Source organism: Leptonotus elevatus, chromosome 11, assembly GCF_054856555.1.
Source record: "Leptonotus elevatus isolate MCC_2025b chromosome 11, RoL_Lele_1.0, whole genome shotgun sequence".
NCBI lineage: Eukaryota > Metazoa > Chordata > Actinopteri > Syngnathiformes > Syngnathidae > Leptonotus > Leptonotus elevatus.
This window is the reverse complement of record NC_141249.1, coordinates 24,321,156-24,344,573: the sequence shown is the minus strand read 5'-3', so window position 1 is coordinate 24,344,573 and position 23,418 is coordinate 24,321,156. Positions and strand designations below refer to the sequence as shown.

At 49.1% G+C, this 23,418-nt stretch overlaps 4 protein-coding genes across 5 annotated transcripts; 3 read left to right on the top strand and 1 right to left on the bottom strand.

Annotated features, from left to right (window-relative positions):
- Positions 1 to 80: 80 nt before the first annotated feature.
- On the top strand, positions 81 to 3,018 carry LOC147166653 (retinol dehydrogenase 8). Its single transcript, XM_086088472.1, has 6 exons — positions 81 to 271; positions 524 to 685; positions 1,520 to 1,699; positions 1,767 to 1,860; positions 2,167 to 2,350; positions 2,468 to 3,018. The coding sequence occupies exons 1-6, from the start codon at positions 175 to 177 to the stop codon at positions 2,696 to 2,698; spliced, it is 948 nt and encodes a 315-aa protein (XP_085944598.1). The 5' UTR covers positions 81 to 174; the 3' UTR covers positions 2,699 to 3,018.
- Positions 3,019 to 3,163: 145 nt separating this feature from the next.
- On the top strand, positions 3,164 to 7,706 carry dr1 (down-regulator of transcription 1). The gene is made up of 3 exons (XM_086088471.1): positions 3,164 to 4,933; positions 5,195 to 5,358; positions 7,242 to 7,706. Exons 1-3 carry the CDS (start codon positions 4,714 to 4,716, stop codon positions 7,380 to 7,382), a joined length of 525 nt encoding a protein of 174 aa, XP_085944597.1. The 5' UTR covers positions 3,164 to 4,713; the 3' UTR covers positions 7,383 to 7,706.
- A 2,848-nt stretch (positions 7,707 to 10,554) lies between these two features.
- LOC147166651 (glutamine synthetase-like) lies at positions 10,555 to 16,261 on the bottom strand. 2 transcript variants are annotated; one of them, XM_086090256.1, is made up of 7 exons: positions 16,069 to 16,261; positions 14,974 to 15,155; positions 14,102 to 14,263; positions 13,231 to 13,377; positions 13,022 to 13,149; positions 12,057 to 12,256; positions 10,555 to 11,789 (listed from the first exon to the last, which is right to left on the bottom strand). In XM_086090256.1, exons 2-7 carry the CDS (start codon positions 15,137 to 15,139, stop codon positions 11,471 to 11,473), a joined length of 1,122 nt encoding a protein of 373 aa, XP_085946382.1. In that variant the 5' UTR covers positions 15,140 to 15,155; positions 16,069 to 16,261; the 3' UTR covers positions 10,555 to 11,470. The 2 variants fall into 2 exon arrangements, with proteins under 2 accessions (XP_085946382.1, XP_085946379.1); XM_086090253.1 differs by lacking the exon at positions 16,069 to 16,261 and having other exon boundaries at positions 14,974 to 15,335.
- LOC147166650 (pre-B-cell leukemia transcription factor 1-like) lies at positions 15,728 to 22,694 on the top strand. Its single transcript, XM_086090257.1, has 8 exons — positions 15,728 to 15,803; positions 19,201 to 19,395; positions 20,196 to 20,272; positions 20,524 to 20,747; positions 20,840 to 21,018; positions 21,338 to 21,473; positions 22,081 to 22,237; positions 22,337 to 22,694. Exons 2-8 carry the CDS (start codon positions 19,220 to 19,222, stop codon positions 22,441 to 22,443), a joined length of 1,056 nt encoding a protein of 351 aa, XP_085946383.1. The 5' UTR covers positions 15,728 to 15,803; positions 19,201 to 19,219; the 3' UTR covers positions 22,444 to 22,694.
- The last annotated feature ends 724 nt before the right edge of the window (positions 22,695 to 23,418 follow it).

The window sequence follows — 23,418 nt, the reverse complement described above, 5'->3', positions numbered from 1 at the left end:
GTGCGTCAGTGCTGACTGGCACTTTGTGGGGATTAAGTGGCGGGAATTAAGAAAGCTTGCAGCTGCCCGCCCCGCCCCGCCCCGCTCGGACCTTCTCGCTGGCTCGCTGACTCGGACCTCCCGGCGGACTCGGACCTCCCGGCGGACTCTTCCCTGGTCGTTGCTGTCAGCGAGATGTCTCAAAAGGTGGTCTTGATCACGGGATGCTCGTCCGGAATCGGCCTGGCGCTCGCCGCGCGCATCGCCAACGACGAGAAGAAGAGATTCATGGGTAAAGACAACAATTGACCGTTGTCATCTTTTATTCTGTTTGTTTGTTCACTGTTTGAAAAGTGGGGCAGTCGAAATTGGAGTTGCTTCGATGCATCTTGAAAGGCGTCCGACAGCTGATGCTTAGTGACAATTGAATATGATTGCCGTGAAATGGCAAAAATGAGTATTTGAGCAAAACGTAAGCGTAATAATGGCACGACATTGTGCGTGTGTGCGTGTGTGTGCGCGCGCGCGTGTGTTGGCGCGTGAGTGTACGCCACCATGAGGAACGTGAGCAAAGGCGAGGCGCTGGTGGAGGCGGCGGGTCGCGCGTTGGGCCGAACGCTGGAGCTCAAGCAGCTGGACGTGCGCGACGAGACGTCCATCAAAGCGTGCGTGGACAGCCTGCCGCAGCGCAGGGTGGACGTCCTCAGTGAGTCGCACCTGCAACACCCGCAACACCTGCAACACACGCACACGGAATTCGTAGTGTTTAAAAAGGAAAAGAAAAGTCATCTCGACGGTGAACAGCGAAATATTTGCTGGCAGAAATGAATTATGAGGTTGCTAACCGCTGCAGCAAGTTCGGTTGGGACATTTTTGTCCAGGCGAGCAATGATCACACCAGCTTATCTCTTGCTGTTGTTTAGTTGTGGCGAGGGGGTTCGTGTGCGTGGTTTCCGCAAATGCACGCACGCACTTTGGGAGATGAGAATTTGTAGCAAAACGTGAACACGGAGCGACCGACTTTTAGCGCGAGACTTAAAAGCAAGCAAAGGTGGCCAAAAACATGCCGAACTAGAATTCAAACGGTGCCGATGAACTGACCGACAGAGGGCGCTGCAACCTCACAAACACAGCTCAACCTGGCCTTTGTAACAGGTTCCAATTATTCATTGAAGAAAATAAAAAGTCTGAATTCAAAATTCTAAAATATTTCCATGCTACATTTTGATTTGTAACAAATTTGGAAGATATTGAGCAATTTTTTGTGGCAGAAATGAAAATAACAGTTGAATCTTATACAATCTTTATTCTTTTTAAATGTTGAACAAATAAACACATTTTGTCCTACAACAAGACATCACATGAGTGTTTATTTATTTATATAATTATGCTTTTAATTGCAGAAATCAATTTCATTTTTGTGATTGCGCGGCCCTGAGCGGGAAAAGTTGCTGACCTACACAAAAGTCTATCAGGTTCATGTGCTGCTGAATGAACCCGACTGGGGTTCGTTGACCTGTGGTTTGACTTCCCGTGTCAGTCAGCAACGCCGGCATGGGCCTCATCGGCCCCATCGAGTGCCAATCGCTGGACGAGATGAAGACGGTGATGGACACCAACTTCTTCGGCCTGGTCAGGCTGCTCAAGGAGATCCTTCCCGACATGAAGCGCCGCAAGAAAGGTCACATCGTGGTCATCAGCAGCGTCATGGGCATCCAAGGTGCCGCCCACCCGCCGCCGCCGCCGCCAGGAGGCCCTTTTCACCAAAAGTCCCCGTGTGCCCACAGGGATCCTCTTCAACGACGTCTACGCCGCATCCAAGTTCGCCGTGGAAGGATTCTGCGAGAGTTTGGCAGTGCAAGCGCTCAGGTTCAATCTCAAGTAAGCCACGCCTCCACCCATCACACGCCGCTATTCATTGCACTTCCTGCCTTCGCAGAAGACTTTTCAGATACGGCTCCTAATCAAACAATCAGAGCTCGGATAAAGTGAAGGCCTTCATAATTCTTCAGTTGCTTTGTTCCAATGAGGAGGGAACACGTTGGGGTTTCCTCCCCACTTCCTGGATGTCTTTTAGATGATTTGCATAAATGCCAGAGTTGCCCGTTTCTCGGCTTCCCTCGACTTCCCTCGTCTTTCCTTTTCCTGCACGTGGCCCAATACTTTTGTCCACACATTTGACTTCAGCATCAGCCTGATCGAGCCCGGTCCGGTCATCACGGAGTTTGAGCGCAAAGTGTACGACGAAGGCCTGAAAACGGATCTGAGCAACGCCGACGCCGTGACGGCCGACATGTTCACCAACATCTACCTGAAGAACTACAAGCAGATTTTCGAGACGCTGGGACAGACGGCGGAGGATGTGGCTGAGGTAAGAGCCGACTTGCAGGCGCCGGCGGCCAGTCGCGCATCCCGGAGCGGGGCGGGGCGGGGCGGGGCGGGGGGCGGGGCCACTCCTGCAGCCGACATGTCTGTGGTGTCCCCTCAGCACACGCTGAGGATCATGACGTCAGACAACCCGCCGTTCCGCCACCAGACCAACACGCTGTACACGCCCATGACCACGCTCAAGTACGCCGACCCCAGCGGCGACCTGCCCATCGACACCTTCTACAAGATGGTCTTTGAGCACGACAAGATCTTCAACGCCAGCCTCAACTTCCTCAAGCTGCTGCGTTGGCGGAGCAGACGCAGCTTGGCGCCGGACAAAAGCAACTGACGCCGCCTCCATTTTGTTGCCGGAGGAGCCCATCGAGTCCCGTCGTCCAAACTTGCGCTTGTCTTTAGCCACGCCCACCGGCCGTCACGTGACCACCGCAGCAAGTCACTTGACATTTGACCAGCTTCCAAATATGAGCGCCGGCTCTCGTACCTGCGCACGTTGAATCAAGCCAATTCCATCGCATTTAAATGTGGAATCATGTGAAGATTTCGCCAATCACGACTCAAAGGGTTTCGAACACAATCCCGGAAGAGTCAAGATTGGAAAAAGAGACGTGACGCATATAAATAATAAATGAAATGCTGTAAAAACATAAATGACTTTTTCAAATGTTACATTGAAATGAAATAAGACCTTCAATCAAACATTGCAAGAAGTTCCCGAGGACAAAATGTTTTGTGCGTGTCAGCGTTCGTCCTCATGACAACTAAACGGATTACGCGCGATTATGGATTGACGCTAATCGGGGATCCGCGTGGCTATTTATGTGACAAATGATATCTCCAAAAAGATGGCGTCCTTAACATTAAAGGCGCGTTGTGCCGTTGAAAAAGGTCACGTTGTCGCTTTTTCGACGTCATGCATGCTCCGCCGATGCTCAGATGAGTACGAAGAGCCCTGACGGTTTGACTCGGACCGCACCTGCCAGCTTTGATCTTCCCTTTGTAGCAGAGTGTGCGGACCGTCACACGCCACAGATTCTTTGGGAAGGGGCGGAGTTTTTCTTACCTCATTTGAAGTCACGTCTTCGTTTGTCAACCGTGGCTGTCGCTTTAAGAGCCTGACACACATGCTGCAGTTACGCTTCGGGCCAGAGGTGGCAGTCGTGAGCAAAAAAGTGACTGCAAAAAGATCCTTTAAGGACTTTGCCACAAACGTTTCAGTAAAGTGACCTCAATCTGTAACAGCCCAAAATCAAAACGTGCGTAGGCCATCAAAGGTGCACGTTGCCTAATGACCACTGGGTGGCGATAAACGATAGCACAGCAGAGAAAAAATGCCTTAAATAAAATCTAAGGCACATTGAAAACATCAAAATGGGAACACAATTGAAGGGTTTTAACTGCTTTCTTATTTTTAGAATCAGATATTAAAATACAGACATCTCTTTCAAAATCACGCAGTTCTCACTTTGCAAATCCACAATTGTGAACATAAAACTTGAATAATATTAATTTTCAAACAATGTGTCACAATTAAGCAACCAGAAAATGCATTTTCAAAATGTTGCTGTTTTTTTTAAATAACATTTACTGAGCAGAGAAGAAGAATACAAATACCAGTCAATCCCATTTACATGACTCGCATAATAATAAAAAGATACAATAAAAACGGGGGGTAAATAAAAAAAAATGCAGGAAGCTCAAAGTTATTTAATTTCGCCGTGTGTTTACACGACAAAGACGACATCCGGTTTCCCAGTGACGTCATATCCGCACAAATGTTGGCTAATGTTGTAGTACATTTTGAAAGTAGTCAACGGCAGAATCTGACGTTTATTTGACGTTGACGCATTTCGTGGATCCGTTTCGTATCCGTCTCATTAGCCACGCCCTTTCATCGGTTTCCCGGCGACGTTGGATCAATTGCGAGTTCCGTATGAGCGAGCTGGTCCATTGTTCGCCTTAGCTTAGCTTCGCTTAGCTTAGCTTTAGCCATGCTCTCGGGCGGCGGCGGCGGCGGCTGAGCTGTTCCGTTGGACTCGTTCGGCTACTAAACCGCCTGCTTTTCACTCCGCCGCCGAACCATTTGCACCCTTTGTCACGTCGAGCTTCCTTCCTAAGATTTGAACTTGCAATTTTGGCCCGATGTTGTGCGGAGACGTTTCGCTTTCTGTTGCGGTGTTAGCATAGCCTCAGTTAGCCGCCGCCGGGCGGGCGGACGTCTTCCATTCGCCGGATTGCGCGCGCTGCGCACAACACAAAGGAGGATCCCTCACTTTTATTAGTAGTGTTGTTTCGGTTTGTTATATATATATATATATATATATATAATTTTTTTTTTTTCGAACGATGGCTTCGTCCTCCGGCAACGACGACGACCTGACCATCCCGCGCGCCGCCATCAACAAGATGATCAAAGAGACGCTGCCCAACGTGCGCGTGGCCAACGACGCGCGCGAGCTGGTGGTCAATTGCTGCACGGAGTTCATTCACCTCATCTCGTCCGAGGCCAACGAGATCTGCAACAAGTCCGACAAGAAGACCATCTCGCCCGAGCACGTCATCAACGGTGAGCGGAACCCCAGCCGTCGTCGTCGTCGTCGTGTCGTCACGCCCCCCCCCCCCCCCCTTGCACGTGGAATTCTCCCTTTCAAAATAGCTTGCACAACCATCAGTCAACAATACCAAATAAACAGGGAGAAACAGATTTTGCAATAAGCCTTCCGATCATTCCGCAAGATGAAAGTGTCACGTCCGAAGTCGTGGATGATGTGAGCGCGGCGGGCGGTTCGAGTGTTGGCGGCTGTTGACGTTGCGGTGTCCCTCGCAGCCTTGGAGAGCCTGGGCTTCGCCTCGTACATCGCGGAGGTGAAGGACGTGCTGCAGGAGTGCAAGACGGTGGCCCTGAAGAGGAGGAAGGCGAGCTCCCGCCTGGAGAATTTGGGCATCCCGGAGGAGGAGCTGCTGCGGCAGCAGCAGGAGCTCTTCGCCAAGGTAAAGACGGTGCCGAGGCCTCATCTTGCTCTGCCGCCTTTTTGACACCCAAATCGCGACAAACGTGCGTCCTCTCGGCTCCAGATGCTCCGTTTCGTACTTTTGCTCTTTGAAGAAAAGAAACATCGAAAGAACAGAAATATTTGATGAGTTATTCGACATTTCAAAAAATTGTGTTTTTTTCCCATTTGGGTTCCGATTGGAGCCCGATAAGCAACTTGCGTCCGCGTCGTCGTGTCTCGCCGGATCAGAGCCGATTTCACGACATGCTGATATCGATCACGTCCGAAAACACAAACCCGCTCGGGTTCTGAACGTTTGTGTGGCACGCGACGGTAGGAACGCTCCGATTCCGCTTTTTTCATTACCGATGCGACGCCGATACCTTGGGTTCAGTATCTGCCGATACCGATCCCATCCGTACGAAATTGTCTTTGCATTAGTGCCCCCAATAATATTCAATATATTTTCACACAAAACACCACAAATGCTCTTCGACGTTCTTTAATGCCTTTGGAATATTTTTCAACATGAATTGTTGTGTACGATTTTCAATGCATGTTGAATGTAAATTGAGCGAATGTCGTCATGAAGCGACGCACGCTTTTATCTTCTTACCTTCAACCGCATAACGTGGCCGCGGCTTCGGCGCCATTTGCTTTTGTTTACGTCGCGTCTGCGCGTAAACAAGTTGTCGTAGAACACATGCCTTTTTTTGTTGCTCTTCGTTGATTACGAAAATCGATCATCGCCAAATGCCACCTTCGTGTACAAAATGGCGTTAGACGGGCATAATTCATGATGCTATTTGTCGCGCGGCCCGCCTCGCAACCTCCGTTGCCGCCGTCCTCCCACGCTCGCTCTCGCCAAGGTCACCCGACGGCAGGCGAGCTGACGGCGAGCCGGCGACGCGGGGCCCGCCTTCCTGCCAAAATGGCTTCCGATGTTCCCCCCCAGTGCAAATTTGACAGACGTTGACGTCAGCAACGTAGCAAACGTGAAATATTGACCCGAGCTTTCGCCGTTTCATCTCGTCCTCGGAGACGCCAACGTGCGCGCGCCCACCAGATGCGCCTCCGCGGATGGGGGCCATTTTGACAGACATCGGATCTATTTTGGGCCAACATTTGGGCCGATCCACGGATGGGATCGGAGCATCCCTACGTGGCGGGAAGCTGGTTGAAGGTTCCTTCAAGGAGATGCGTGGACAGAGGACAACTTGTTCAAAGGACAACTTTGGGGATTCTTTCAAAAACAAAAAAAGCGAGCCAGCGAGAGCCCAACATCATTTCCGATCTTTTTCTTCCGCGAACTCGGCGGTTTTCCGGATCTGTCGAGACCTGCAGAAGATTGTGTTGCGTCAACGCTGAACAGCGCGCGGACGCTTTCCTTTCCTTTTTCTGTCCTTCCTCATCAGATGTTGACATTTTTCTTTGCAAAAGCACAGAAAAGGAGCTTTTTGTGAAAAACGCAACAAGCAGCGCAGAAGGCAATTTTTGCGTGCTTGCTAATAACACACGAGGACAGCTTTTGTTTGTGTTGCATTTGAAGAAGGATGCGTGCGTGCGTGCGTGCGTGGGTGCGTGCGTGGGTGGGCTTTTCCGGTCCGCTGCAACGAAGCTCCAAGAAGCGACGAGCCGCTTTGAAGCGCCTTTGAGTGTCCAAAAATGGGCTCTATAAATGTCATGCATTATTATTATTATTATTATGATTATGATTAAATGATGCAATGTTAACATTTCAGGAAATGAATTTGGTGAACTTCATTTGACCCCCAACTTGAATGCATACCTGGAAGATGTCTTTGTTTTGCTGTGTCTCGCATCGCATGATGGGATTGACGCCGCGTGTGTGCGTGTGTGCGTGCGTGCGTGTGCGTGCAGGCGCGGCAGCAGCAGGCCGAGCTGGCCCAACAGGAGTGGCTGCAGATGCAGCAGGAGGCGCAGCAGGCCCAGATGGCGGCAGCCAGCGCCGCCCAGCAGTCCGGTTCCTCTCAGGACGAAGATGACGACGACGACATGTGATCGGGGAAATGGACACGCCCGCAAGGACGGACGGACGGACGGACGGACGGACGGTGCGAGGACGACAGACTCGCAGACGTTGATTTCCTGCCGCGTCTCCTTGAAAACTCTTTTCCGTTTTGGATGTTCACGGACTTTTTTTTCCTCCCCTTTACCTGAAATATTGACGCGTCAGTATTACTGATCGGCGTCACCAAAGATGGCCGACCGGCAGCCGACATGTTGTTAGTGTTGACGATGTCGGATGAAGAAGATGCTTTGTGTGTCCATTTGTTCATTCCGCAAACTTCTTCCAGCAATAAATTCTCTTTTCCTTTTTTAACACCTCGACTTGTGCCGCGTCTTCTTCTCGCGCCGGCGGTCGCAAACGCCCTCGATGCGACGGCGAAGACTTTTGAGAGCGGCGGAAGGCAAAGGCGCCGCCGCGTCCGCGTCACATCAAGAAGAAGCGGCGCTTGCTCGCCGACGGTGCCGAGTCATCGGCCGGCAATTGAAAACATCAAAAGGAAAGTGACGACAAAAAAGTTTAAAAAAGAACATTTATATAAAGCTCGTCCCGATGTTGCTCTTCCGTGAAAGTTCGAGGAATCCGAGAATGTCCTCAAACGAGTGCTTGAAGATTTGCAACATTTCGTTTGGACAATCGTGCGCCAATGTCAGCGGTGCGAAGGTCGTACCCGCTTGTGAGGACTTTTTGCGGCCGAGAAAATGCCATGAAAAAGTCTATGAAGAACATTGACGGCCATCTTGAATCCTTTCGTGGCATGTTCACCTTCAAAACGGATTCTTCATCCACAAACGCTGACTTTCTCGTCTTCCTTTTTCTTGTTTGTGTCATGAGTGCAAACGTCCAGCAGGCGTCGCTGTCTGCTTGCGCACGCGCATGAAAAAGCTGCTGTGGAAAATCACCCGCCGCGCGATTCACAACAAAACAAGTTACATATTACATTAATTAAATGGAGCTCACAAAAAAAACAACCTTATGCAACGTCGCGGGCACATCTTGCATAAGTGTTCGTTTTGTAACCGCGAACGCATTCCCGGGGATCCAAAATAGCTTCAAAAGTTCTTCCCATCTTGAACGCGACACGTTTGGCACCGAAAGTGCTCATGATTTGCTTGCAGGAAAATGCAAAAGAAACCTCGATGGTGCGCATCAACACAGGAAGACGTCGCCGAACGCGTTCCGCTCGTCGGCCGCCAGCGGTTCGTAAGAAAATGACGACCTCATTGACGATTGCCGCGTTCCTCCAAAGCGCAACATCTTCCCAAATTCAGGAAAGATTCTCATTCACGCTTTTTGCCGCCATTCAAACGATTTGTCGCAGGTTCAAATTTCCTTCCGATTTTTCTGATGGGATTCTTCATCGGCGCCACATCGGTCGGCGCTCGCCAGATGAATGCATGGCGAAAAGGCTCTTTTGGAAACGGCCTCCGAAAGGCGACGCTCGATTATGACGAAAATATTCGTCACCGTTCGTTTGAAAACAATTGAAATTCGGACCGTCGTAAAAAATAGGAAGACAAAGCCATTCCTTTGAAACGCTATAATTACGTAAGCTCCCAAACAAGATTGAGGAAATGAGTCATTTTCAAATAAAAAAAGGTGCAAAAGAACCCATTTTAACAACTCACAAATAGTATGAATCATCTTTTATTTTGGTTTGCGATTATGCCGATTTTGTATAATCATTGAAATTGTAACTGCATTCCGATGCATTGCAGTCCGACCTCTGGCGAGACGCGACCCCGAACAAGCGGAAGAAAATGGATGGTCGGATCTCATGACGTCTTGTTTGTGGCTCAACAAAAGTCCTCATTTTTCTTCTTGGAAAAAAGAGGAGGGGCTTGCAAATGTTGTATAACAATTGGGCGGCCTCGTGTTCGTGCGAGCGTGTGGCGCTTCTTTTTATTGGAGCAAACGTTGCGATTTGAGAACAAAGCTTGCACGTGGAATGTTTTCTTATGCAACATGTTTCGACCCACTTGGACATCTTCTCTGCCTCGCATGTTGCTAGCGCACTTAGCATGTTTAGCATCTTCTTTCACTTGCACTTTTTACGTGTCCAAACAAGACACGTTTAGTGTTTGTGTGAAAGCAAAAACCGTCGATGCTCTGGTTTCAGGCTCACACGAGCTCGCTCTCACGCAACGAGCTCGCTCTCACGCAACGAGCTCGCTCTCACGCACACGTGCAACAAATTACTGTACAGCGTTGTTGTCATCAGAGAGGTGACATTTCCTCCGCAGGGTCTCCGGGCTCTCCCTTCGAGATCGGGTGAGAAGCTCGGTCATTCGGGAGGGACTCAGCGTCGAGCCGCTACTACTCCGCGTTGAGAGGAACCAGTTGAGGTGGCTCGGGCATCTGGTTCGGATGCCTCTTGGACGCCTCCCTGGGGAGGTGTTCCGGGCATGTCCTACCGGCGGGAGGCCCCGGGGACGACCCGGGACACGCTGGAGAGACTACGTCTCTCGGCTGGCCTGGGAACGCCTTGGGACGTGAGCAGTCATGTGCGCTCCGCTTGGCAAGCCGACCCGGCTCGCCCCCGGGTCGGCCCCGCGCAGCCTCACACAAACGCGCCGATTGTCTTCAATCGTTAGCGCATTTGGATGCTAACAGGACACCAAAGCACACGTTGCGGGTTATGGACGCTCACGTGGAGCTCGCGCTCAACATTAGCACAACCGCCGTTAGCCGCATTAGCACTCCGGTGTATTTAGCCAAAAGCAATTGAAGTACGTTGCGTCATCTGGCGGTGTTGCGCAATTGCTAACCGACATGTTGTTTGCATTTGCACCAAGCAGGCGGCGCAAGTGAGCCGCTGGTAATTGATCGATGCTAATCAGGAATGTTCAATAAATGTCGGGACGCTGAAATGCTCCTTTTGGCGAGTCGTGACGTTTGACGTCATCCTCACGACGAATGGCAATTTTTTTTCCTTTCTTTCCGTTGGAAACGGTCCCAATGGCCGCCGCGTGTGGTTGAGTAGAGCTGACCTCTGGTTTGAACCGTCAACACCCGCCGTCTTGTAACGTAGCGTTGCATTTTATGAGTTGAAAATTGTTGCCGATCCTTTTTTCCTTCCAACATCGGTTGCTTCCGCCAAAACGTTTTTGTGAAAAGAAACAACGATTTTGACGGCAATTTTACAAACGCGAGACTGAGAACGGCTTTCGAGTGGCAACATTTATTGACAGATGTGCACCTCTGGAACATCATGCTGACTCCGCCTTTTTAACTTGAGCCTTTTTTCCTCCTCCATTTTTGGACGACTTACCACGACGCATACTTTTAAACCGTCCGCTCGAATGGGAGGCGGCTAATCTCGTCCGACCTGCGACGTGTTGGCATTTCTCTGCCTCTTAACGGGCAGAACAAGTCAAGACACCCCTAAATATTCGAGCGGAAAGCTGCGCTGATCTGCGATCCAAAGTGCTGCGGCGCCGCCGTCGGTGGCTTGCCAGCTTGAAATTCACACAAGCCGAGTCGAACCTTGGTTGGCGCCAACCCAACGAGAGATCGTTTCCACGTCTGCGGCCGAGAACGGTTGCGTTCCGCTTGACTGTCGCAGACGTCCGTGGCAGTGAACCATGAAAGAATGGAAGCTGGCAACTTTTCCTCCCCTGTGGGCGGCATGCGGGAAAGTCGCAGGAAAGTCGCGGGAAAGTCGCGGGAAGGTCGCGGCAGGTCGGTCACGTGATCGACGAGGGCGTCGCATCTTTGGCTGTGCTCTGCAAATTCCTTTCCCCTGCGCCAACAGGCAGGTTCGTGTCGGGTCCTCGTCCTGAGAGAAGGTTGCGTGCCGGAGGAGATTCTCGTCCCAAAGGAAGCGTTTAATCCCGAGAAGAAGATTCTAGTTCCAAAAGTCGACTTTTAGTCACAAGGAAAGTTCGAGTCTATCGATTGTATCGTGCTGTGCAATCCGAATCTAGAAGAGCAGTCATGTGACCTACCAAGCAAGCGTCAAAGGGGGCGGCAAGTTTATTAAAGAACAGAAAGCAGTAAAAAAAAAAAAAGCGGGGGGGGGGGAGGAAGTAGAAAACGTCAACTGTCGCTGGTGGGTCACATTTCTAGCGAGGGTGCCACATTATTGGTTGCACTCTCCAGACTCCTCCCCCTCCTCCTTCAACAGGCAGGTTCGTACCAGCGCCTCGGTGACCACGTACGGGTCGCAGTTGGCGGACGGGCGGCGGTCCTCGAAGTAGCCCTTTTGGTCCTCACCTACGGCCCGCGGGATTCGGATGCTGGCGCCGCGGTTGGCCACGCCGGCAGAGAACTGATCGATGTTGGAGGTCTCGTGGTGGCCCGTCAGGCGCCGGGCGTTGTCCAGACCGCCTTTGGGGTCGTAGGCGCGAATGTGGAAGTGGTGGCGCTTGGCCAGACGCTCGATGGCCGCCTCGATCACCCTGGGCACAACATTTAAAAAAAAAAAACGAGACGTCGTTTTAAGGCAGATTCTCAGACGAAGGTTCGAGTCCCCAGAGACCTGGTTCAGTTGCAAGCAACGATTCTACTCTCGAGGGAGTCAATGGGCTCCAAGAGAAGGCGATATTGACCCTAAGCCACCTTACGATCGAGTTGAAGGTTCTAACCGCTGGTGCGGTTTTTGTTCCGAGAGAAGGTTCGACAAAAGGTCGTCGTCCCAAGAGTGCGTGCCCGTGCGCGGTACTCACTTGAGTCCTCCGTCCTGCCGCATGTCCTGGGTGCTGAAGTTGGTGTGGCACCCTGCTCCGTTCCAGTTTCCTGGTATGGGCTTGGGGTCAAAGGACACAATCAGGCCAAAGTCTTCACACACGCGATGCAGAATGTAGCGCGCCATCCAAAGATGGTCGCCCATGGCGATGCCCTCGCACGGCCCCACCTGGAACTCCCACTGGAAATGCAGCACAACACCAACGTGACCACGCGGCCCGCATTCCGCAAGTTGCGCAACAATTCTCACTTGCATGATTTTAAAAAAAGGAAAGAAAAATAAACAGGCTAAGTGCAACGTGCCCGTCCATCTTCTTTTGCTCATCCCGAGTCGGATCGCAGGACCAGCAACCGGAGTTGAAAAGCCCAGACTCGGGTCTCCCCAGCCACTTCTTCCAGCGCTTGTGAGAGGACGCCGGGAGTTCCCTGGTCAACCTGGAGACACGGTTGGTCCAGTACTTAGGATTTCCCCGGTGCCGCGTGCCCGGACCACCTCGGCGGCAAAGATCCGGGAAGACCGAGACCTTCAACTCTGCCGTCGTTCCCTTTTTCAACCACTTGGCTATTTTCCTCTCACTCGTGACCCCAAACTGCTTGGAACTGGTCCATTCGGGGCGGGATCTCATTCTCGACCCGGGGAGCGGTTCCAGACGGATTCTCAGTCCCGATTCTCTTCGCAACTGCTTTTGCACTCTTGCTTCCTCACTTGGCGTGTCGGTGGAATTGAGGCGCTCGGGTGCGAGCGCGCAAACAAAAGTGCGAACCCCCGACCGAAAGCGGGAGGATGCTACGTTCGCAGGCAGCCACTGAGGCTCTAACCCGACAAAAAGCCTTCGTGCCTTCAGGCTGTGGTCGTCTGTGCCCATCGGGCGCTTGCATCAACCCCCCCCCCCCCTTCCACCCCCCCCCCCCACCCCAACTCACACTCAGAGGTCACACCCCTTACCTGCGCCGGCATGACCTCGGCGTTGGAGCCGCAGATTTTCACCCCGGCGTACAAGCAGCCTCGGTAGTGAGCCTCCACCGCGTCGCGCCCGTACGCCTTGTCGGCGCCGACGCCGCAGTAGTACGGACCTGCGGGCAGCGTAGCGACGGCCGCTCGTTGACAAGCGGCCGGCAAATTGCTCGCCGCGGCGCGGCCGGCGCGTTGCTCACCTTGGGGTCCCGGGAAGCCGTTGCGGGGCCATCCGAACGGGTGGCGGTCGGCGCCCAGCAGCGTGTACTCCTGCTCCATCCCGAACCAGGGATGCTCCGCCTCCACCGCGCTCATGACGCGACGGCACCTGTCTCGAAGATTGGTCGCTGAGGGGGCGGAGCAGACACAAGCAATTTTTCTTCCGTCTTGTATGCGGACCGACACAAGAATGTTAGGCCGGAGAAAAATGACGCTAAAGAGTTGACAAGAAGAGGAAAGAAGGTCTCCTGCATTGGGCAACAAGATGGAAGCCGAAAAACCCGTTTGGACACTTGGTCGGGATAAACTAAAGATTTGAAGACAGAAATGTTGCCGTCGTGCGGTGGTCAATTCTGTCGTTCTTTTTACGAGCAGAAAACAAAACTAAAGACGATCAAAACTAAGAAAAACTCTCTCAGGACCCAAACCCTTTTTTTTCTTAGGATTAACACCTCCCAGGACTGGTACCGTATCTCAGGACTAGAACCCTGTCCCGGACTACCTGCAGAACCTTCTTTTTAAAATGGTAGCAGGATTTCTCTCCCAAAAAAAAGAGCCTTCTCACGGGACCGCAAGCTTCTCTTGGGACCAGAACCTTGTCCACAGCGAGAGCTCCGCCTCTGGACCCAACATTGTCCCTGGACCAGGACCTTCTTTTCGACTATCACCATCCCTCGGAATTAGAACTTCCTCTCTGGACTTCAACCTTCCCTTCAGACGACAACCATCTCTTGGAACTACAACTTCCTCAGTGGACTACAAACGTGGCACCCCCTTTTCTCGGGACTGAATCGTTGCCATGGGACCAGAACTTCCTTCTCTGGGATCTCAGCACCCGGTCTGCGAACGTACCTGCGGGTTCTTTGTCGTAGTTAAGCACCTCACACAGGACCAGCTTGTTGGGGTCTTTCCTGAAGGGGTCCCGGAAGATGGCGACCGGGATCAGGAACATGTCGCTGTTGGAGCCTTCGGACTGGAATGTGCTCGAACCGTCAAAGTTCCACTCGGGAACATCTGGCGCGCATCCGTCATTTTCATGCAACATCATGACATGGTCATCATCACATGACGGTAATAACACGTTAGTATGACATCCGTGTTTTCTTAATCATATTTTTGTGCTCCCAATGACATCAACATAAATAATAGCAACGTCTTTACAAATTAAAAATTAATTCATGACATTTGCATAACATAATTGCATCTTTATAACAATGCAATGTCGAAATATGTAATAACACATTTATAACAATGTAATGACAAGGATGTAAATACAAATGTTAAAATGTACATATAAATATAGATTGTACTTTTAATAACCTCGCAGTCGATGAATCTAAGCACGTTTCCAAATATTACTACTTGAAACGGAAACAATCAAAGTACATACAAATGTCATTATACGGTCAGTTATAATTCACCTTAGTCCCTTAAATTCATAAAACTAAGTTGAATGACATCTTATAACATGACTGAAAATGACATGTTTGTAATAACATAACAATAACTCAGAATTGAACTTTATTTAACTGTTTGGGAAGGTTGATTTGGATTTGTCAGTTCACATTGTAAATAAAGATTTCAATTCAAAAAACGATATTATGAATGTAATTGAACTATTTGTTCATAACATGAACAATGACAAGGTTAGATGACGACATCCAACAATGTAATTACAAGTTTATAAATCATGAACGCACATGAATGGATGCGAGCCGACTGACCTTGGACGCTTTTGAGTCCCGAGTCCAGGGTGCGGGTCTTTGAGCGCAGACCTTCTCCGGAGCCGTCGATCCAGATGTAGGTGGCCTGGACCTTGTCTCCTTGGGGGAGGTCCAGGTACTGCTGCCTGACGGCCTTGTTGAGTTTGGTGCTGGCTGCGGTCGACATGCTCACAACTTGCAATCTGCGCGAGGAAGAAGAGGAGGAAGAGGAGGAAGAGGAGGAAGAGGAGCAGACGACGATGAAGAAGCTGAGGAGGCGAACTGAAGCTGTCAATCATTCCTGCCCTGTCCGCGGCTTTTTACGCTCGTGCTCGTCGCCTCCGATTGGCCACACATGACCGCGCCTCATTGGGGGCGGGGGCGCGCCTGCTCAACTTTGTCTGCGCGCACACACGAAATCCATCTATCAATTCCTCGCCTCATTGATCCATAGGCTTTGTGTGCGTCACGTGAACTTGCGTCATGTGTGACCGTGAGACCAAACAAAAACGCCGAATCGCACGTGTGCGTTGGGAATGTTTCGTCTCGCGTTGCCGTGACAACCATTGGCCGGCCAGTTTTATTGGGGGCGGGGCGGGGCGGGGCGGGGCGGGATGAATGAATCAAAGTGTTCGCTTGCAAGTTTTACAGCCCAATGAAGGCAACAGCGCGCATCTGTGCTCGAACAGCGACATCTGGTGGACAAAGGGTGCCCTGGCGGCGGCTTCCCACCAATGCGAGGAAGAAATCATTGGGCTGCTGACGTCATGACCAGTTGGACTTGCCTTGTTCGACTTTTTGTTGACAAGGAAAGGCTTTCTATGGACTAACTACACAAACGAGGACAGAAGGTAAATGCAAAGCAACGAAAACAATCCTTTTGGCTTTTATTTGGGGGGGTTGGGGGGGTGCAGGATGTGAGACATGATGAATCCAGAACGAGAATTTGCCAATAAACAAGTGATAACATGAGAAAATGTTCGCTAATGTGACAGAAGATGAGCTGGTGGCATGTGTCTGTCAATATGCAAATGAGCTGCTTGCAAATGTGCAAATGCTTGTTCGATGTGTCTGTCAATATGCAAATGAGCTCCGCTGGTTGTCCGCGTCGCTCACCCATGAAGCAGCTGTCAAATTCCACGTGCGACGCCAAGGTCCCGCACGTGCAAGTTTGCTCTCAATTAGCCCACTTGGAGGTCAACTGGACTTTGAGTCCACATTCGCGCCGCACACGGCAATCACCATCAAACTCATGAAAAGAAGAATAAGCGGAAGATTCCAAATATTGCTGCCGTCTTGCCAAGGTCACGTGACGGTGACGTCACGCGCACGCCGGCCTGTGGGCCAGTGCGGCGAGCCGTGGTGACGTCACCGCGCGCTTTAGCTCGGCCTCGCGGCAACGCATGCATGCGTAGGCTTGTGACGTCATGGCTGACTCTGGACAATGACGTCACAAGTTTAGCTCGAAGATGGCGTTCTTTTTGTAAAACAGTATTTCTTTGTATCGGCGTGGGTGACTTGTCTGTGACTGACGTCATCGACCACAAGATGGCGCTGTTACTCCACATTTACTTATTTTTTCTTTTTTTTTATGCATCCGGGTTTTTTTCTGCTTAAAATTAAAATAGTTGCTGTTTCAGTCAATGACGTGAGCAGCCTTCTTCAATTCTTTTATTAATATTTTATTTTTTTGTTCCCTTACTTATTTAAGATGACCAAACAAATGTACAGAACAGACAAAGATGGGTCCAGGTCCAGAAAGTCAAAAGTGGTACCGGCTTGACCTGGCGTTGGGCGCACCTGTGACTCACTTGACTTTGTGGATCTGGATTGGACACACCTGTGCTCCTCACACCTGAAATGTGGAGGAGGCGTCATTTTGGTCACGTGTGCTTATGTTGCCGTCATTTTTTCATTTTTCATTTCTCAAATATACGAATATGTTATTTTCTCAGCCGTCTCACGTTTCGGCCACTCGGATCCAAATGTCAGGCATACATTCAGACATTATCCTTGGATGCCCCAAAAAAAAAATATGCTTCTGATAATGAAATTCTTTTGAGTGGTGTCGAAATGAAAAGTGGGCGGGAGCGTGTCGCCATAGCAACAAGCATCCTGGGACCGAAAGCGCTCATTTGTCTGCTTTCATTGTGGCTTTGTGCTCACAAATGCAGCGGAACTTTTGGCTTGATTTTGCTTGACCTCGTTGCTTGACCTCGTTGCTTGACCTCATTGCTTGACCTCGTTGCTTGACCTCGTTGCTTGACCTCGTGAGCCGACGCTTCGTCTTCTTCGGGAGCCGATGAACAAAGTTGACCAGCGAGTGAAACACTCGCAGGTCATGACATCACTTTCTTTTTTTTCTTCATTTCACGTGTTCACCTCGGACATGTTTGCTTCCAACGCACTCTCAAGGTCACGCCTGCAATGACGTCACCAATCCAACATCCATGACCTGGTTTTCGTTTCTTCTCAACAATCTGCTTGTTCGGTTCCTTTTTTCTCATCTGTTTGTTGGCTCTTCTGCTGGCTCGCCATGACGTCAGCATCGTTTTGCAAACTTTTGTCACGTTAGCGAAACGCGATGACGCCCACTGTGACGTTTTTGCCCGCTTTTGGGCTAGCTAGCTAGCATCGTTAGCCTGCTCGTGAGTGAGCTCATTCTTGACCTCGCAGCTGAATTCAAAAGCGAGCGGAGGTCTCGCGTTGTAGTGGCGCGCGTGCACATGTGTGTGCGCGTGCGCGCGTGCGCGCGTGTGCGTGGCGCCAAGTGAATGGGGAAAAAAAGCTTAATGAGCAAAATGATTGCAATCATTATGATGAATGTTGAAGTAATTGAATTTATAATAGAACATTTAAAATCTGCTCTTTCAATTAAAGCCGGTTAATTGAAACTTTGCAATTACTGGCTGGCATTTAATTAAATCGCAACACGCACACACACGAGATGAGGCGGCGTGTGTGTAATGGGGGCAGCCCGACTTTGTGAAAGTGACAAAATGACATGAAAAAAGTCACAACATCCAATGATGACACGTTGCTTTGTTGCTGTTAAGAGTAAAAAAAAATAACAGCCCAACTATGGCATTCATGAGTTCCGCTCGGCCATTTTGAAACGTGTCGGGACGTCGTGACACAGAGAATTTGTAACCCGAGCTTCTCAAAGATTTTTGCTTGCATACCACACGTCCAGCCAGGAAGAAGAAAATATTTTGTGTTCCCACCTCGACTAGAAATATAAACATTTGTCTGTCAAGACCATGAGAGCGCCACTGCCACCTACTGTAGTGGATATGCAACTCCATTTCATTTTAGTATGAAAAAAACCTACGAAAAAAATGAAAACTAATACCGAAACTAAAAAGATTTAATAAACACTAAAAGAAGCACCCTGAAAACGAAACAAAAACTGACTACATTTAAAAAACTAAATTCTAAGCAAAATCAAAGCTAACTAAAATGCAAATTCCAAAACTATAATAATAATAATCCTGCGTCGTCTCCACACGACGACGACGACGAGTTGTTTTGCTTGCACGGTTGTCTCCGTTCATCGTCTCGTCATTTCCTCACGTCATCACGTGTTCTTCTGTCGTTTGTCTCGTTTCACATTTTCAAACATTTCGGATGCAATCAAGTCAATCGTTTCTATCAACGCACGATTCTCCAATTCTTCGAACCTGTAAGGAGATGATCGAAATTGGAAGAATCGAAAAGAGCGCAGGTGGAAGGGGACATGTGATTGGTGGAGATGACCTTGTGACCAGCAGAGGTCACAAGGCTTCCAATGCAGGTCATCGGCGATGCTCCCCCCCAGCCAGCAGGGGGCCCCCTTGCAGGCCGCGTGCTGCTGACCGTTCGCTTCCCGCCGCTAATTCGCCCGCCAACACGCGCTTGCGTGCTCATTTGCACATCTGGAAACCTTCCCAGCTTCCCGGGATCCTGAGCTCATTTGAATAATGCTAATCAGGCTCTGCAACAACCTCTCATTGGACCGAGCCTCATTAGCATATGGCAATGACCGCTTGTTCTCTCAGCCTCATTTGCATACTTCAATGGTTGCTTGAGGCTCATTAGCATGTTTAATGGTGTGCTTCATTAGCATATTCATGATGTTGGCTTGTGACGTCACTGTTCCTAAGGTTCCTCCCCCATTGAGAGTCATGCTTTGTGGGCGGAGCGTGCCAGCGGCGTGGACTATAAAAGCGCGGTAAATAATTAAGCGAGTCTTCTTTTTGTTCTTCAAAGGCAGCCGCCAGCCGGGAGAATGTGTACGCGTGTGCACGCGTGCGCGATGGACGAACATCATCCGCGGCTGGTGCACGCGCACGCCGCAGCCGGAAATGACGGCGACGATGGCGGGAAAACGGACGACAGCAACGCCGACGTCTTGCCACACGTCATCGACGTCACTCAGCAAAGTCTCGAGCACGCGCAGGCCAGGTGACGCGCACGCACGCACGCACACCAAGTCATGTGACATCATCCAAATTTGGATTAAAAAAAAAAAGTGATTTTTCCAGCTTTTGAAAGTGTCAAGAAAGGCGTGCAAAGCTTATTTGAATGCATTTCATGTTTATGCACAAATGACATTAGTATTCGAATGTGTTGAGAAGGTTTAAGTTAACTTTTGAAATGCTAAAAAAGTGAGTTCAAAGTGAAAAAAAAATGTTAAAAGTTATATTGCAAAACCAAATACTGTATACTTCTAATGACTGTTAATGTTGAAACCTTAATAAAATGTTTAAAAGTACTCAACTGGAACACATGATTGGATTCGAATAATGAATTCAAATGATGATGATGATGATGAAGAACGACGAGCAGAGGATTAGCTTGACATTTGCAAATGGGATGTAAATAATATGAGAGATTTATGAATGACATGACGATCAATCAAATGATATTTTTGTAGCAACAACGCTTTGTGTTTTTTCTTACTTGTATTTTGTCACCAAATATTGACGATTAAGAGCATCGTTTCTATTTGCAAATGTTGATGAAAAATATATAAATGTATTGATGATTACGTTCTATTTCATCCATCTTCCAAATGATCAACACTCGTATTTTTAAAACAAGCTTGATTTCCAGACAAATTCCAAACAACGGACAACATTTGTTGAATGTTATTCAATAAAATGATATCATAAATAATGAGACGCGTTTCGGAGATTGTTGTCGATGTTGTCAATCGGACATCTTGCAATAAAATGTGACCTCTTTGTGATGGTGTGTTGCAGGAAACAGGAAGTCGACCGGCAGCGCTCGAAGCCGCCGGCGCTCTTCAACGTACGCTGTGACGTCAGAGAGCAAACAGGTACGCCCGCACATGGCAGCCTCGTGAGCAAGAGGATGAAGATGATGATGATGATGATGATGATGGTGATGGTGGTGATGATGCAATCAACTCGCTCGCGGCAGGCAGCCTCACTGCAAACACAAATCAAATGAATGGAGTGGAACGAAGAGAAGATCACAGCGCGTTTTGTGCAAAAGTATTGGGACGCATACAGGAAGCGGAAATGCATTGATTTCCTTTGGATGTTGTCGTACGTGTGTGCGTTTCAGCGCTGAGCTTTCGGGCGACCCGCGAAGATGACGAAGATGACGAAGACGCGTGGGACGCTCAGGTGAGCGGCCTGGAGCGCATGCTGCGGGCGGAGGGCGTGGCCAGCCCCGAGATGGGCGGGGACCCGGCGGGGGGCGGGGCTGGTCCCGACGGCTCGGACTCCCGACAAAAACTGACGCAGATCCGGCAAATCTACCGCGTGGAACTCCGCAAGCACCAGCAGGTGAGCGCCGCTTGTTGGTAAACGATGACGATGAGCGCCAAAACCTCATTCCAGATGCGCGTGTTCGTGTGCGTGTGTGTGCGGCGGCTCAGGCGTGCAGCGAGTTCACGACGCACGTGCTGAACCTCGCACGCACGCGTCCGGTGTCGTGCGAGGAGATGGACGTGATGGCGGGCGCCGTCCAGCGCAAGTTTCGAACCATTCACATGCAGCTCAAACGCAGCAACTGCCAGGCCGTCGTCGTCCTGCGCTCAACATTGCGCCAGGACGGGTGGATACTTTTTAATTGTTTTCTTCTCTGTTGCATAATCCACAAAATCCTCATGGATGATCAAAATCATCATTTTCTTGCTCACATTTTGCATGTGCCTTATTTGCATCCAGCTCGTTTGCATACATCTTTGTTTTCAATACTTCAAATGATGCTTTCCATTCTCATCCTCAACTTTTTTCTCGGCAGTTTTCTTGGTTTTGCACTTTGTTGCCAAATTCCGACTTCTCCTCATCCTCCAACTTGAGTTGATTTGCCGTCGGTGGCTAACGTTTGTTTGTTTGTATGTTTGTTTGTTTGTTTGTTTGTTTGCGGACAGATGCAAAAGGCGCAAATTCAATAAGCAGGCCACCGAGATCCTCAACGAGTATTTCTACTCGCACCTGAGCAGCCCCTACCCCAGCGAGGACGCCAAGGTGGAGCTGGCCAGAAAGTGCCACATCAGCGTTCCGCAGGTACGCGCGCCAGCGCCAACAATTGGACTGCTGGCGAATCACCGCAAATTCACATTTGGACCTTTTCATATTTTATTGCTATGATATAGAATAAAGTCTTCCATTTTTCATCCAGTTTTCTCTTACGTTTTAATAATGAAATTGTTGTACCTTTTTCCAATTGGAGTGTCTAAAATTACAAAATACATTCTCATTATTTTCAGTTAAACTTTCTTATTTGTAGATTTTTTTTACTGTCTTAATTGTACCTTTCTTATAATTTTGCCATTTTATTTTTTGTAAATGCACTTTTTTTTTTAAATCTAAAATATTTACTTCCCATTTACTACTTTTTGTTTTGAACCAAATTTGAGCTTTCATACATTTTTCCTATAATAATAATTCTCACATTTGTATTCCCTAAAATGTAATAATAATAATAATAACCTGAGCATCATTGCCGAAACGAACTTTTTGCATCTAAAAGTACAAATATTTTCCCATCTTGTTTCTGTTTTGGTCACATCTCTCTATTTGACCTCAAATGATATTTGTCCAATTATTTTTCCAATTTAGTTTTGATAAAACGTTTGTGTCCATTTGTAAAATGGCCCCTTTTTGCACTTAGGTCTCCAACTGGTTCGGCAACAAACGGATCCGCTACAAGAAAAACATCGGCAGGTTCCAGGAAGAAGCCAACGTTTCCGCCGCCAGAACCGCCGTCGACGCGGTACCGGCAGCGTTCGGCAGCCCGGCAAATTCTCCCGCCACTTGTGAATCCGCAGGTGAGACTGGAAGCGCCCACGTTTGTCCGCGAGTCCACTTCCAAACTGCAGACGGCGAGCAGAAGTTCTGTTCCAATGACGGCTTTTGTCTGCCCGCAGGTCTTTTCAACGCCAGCGAACTGGCAATGCCGACAAGCGGCCAGCAGGGGGCGGCGGCGTCCAGTCGCCGGTTCGCGCAACTGCAGCGACAAATGAGACATTTTTAAATTTGATTGCCATAAAATCACATCTTTTTCACCATACTTCACTGAATTCTTTCCACCTAATTGTTCAAATGATTTTCATAAAATTGGTTTTTACAGTTAAAATATTAACTTTCTGTTTTCATAATTTTTCAAAAAATTTAGATAACTTTTTTACTGCTGAAATTCTCTTTTGTTCACTCTTCACTTTTTATTGTTTTCTCATACAATGAATGACCCTTGTTTGTGAATTGACTTTAAAATAAAATAAATCTTCGAATTTTCCAATTTTATTTGTGGTAAATGCTCAAGGCTCAAAATCACTTTGTTTACTTAAATTTGCAATCATGTTTTTTCACTTTTTTTTTTGGTCTCACACTTTCGTGTGCAAAGTATTAGTGATTGTTAAATGATTGTTGACGCCCACCCGTCATTGACGGATTGACGGACCTCCCGTCAGCAATAGCCGTTTTTTTGTCAGGATCGCATGGAATTCTGATAATTACTGACACCTATCTGTAGATACAGCGTACTGCATAACACCTTTTGTGACACGGTGATGGTTTCATGAAGTCAAGTTCCAAACATATTAAAAATACAAGCAAGTCAAATGCAGGCTTTATAATTGTGAAGAAGTAAAAGCCAATTGAACTCAATTGAAGTGCAGTTTGTCAAATGGAGATCACGGATTGGCTATTTAGCTCGAAAATGCAAACGATTCCTCAGCTGCGGCGTCCGATGACGTCACGCCACTTCAATCACGTCGCACCTCTGACGCGATGCAGGCTGTGATCATTTGCAGCGTTTATTCATAGCATCAACGTGATGCCGTAATTTCCCACTGCGCGGCAGAAGTGGGCGTGTCCACCAGAAGTGGGCAACCTTCGCGTGATTGACCGACCTTCCCGAATGTCCACCTCTGCTCAATTGAAACCCTAAACATGAGGAAAAACCCAATTTTCCCGAACCCTTAACCTTACCCCTCGGCAAGCGCGTCCC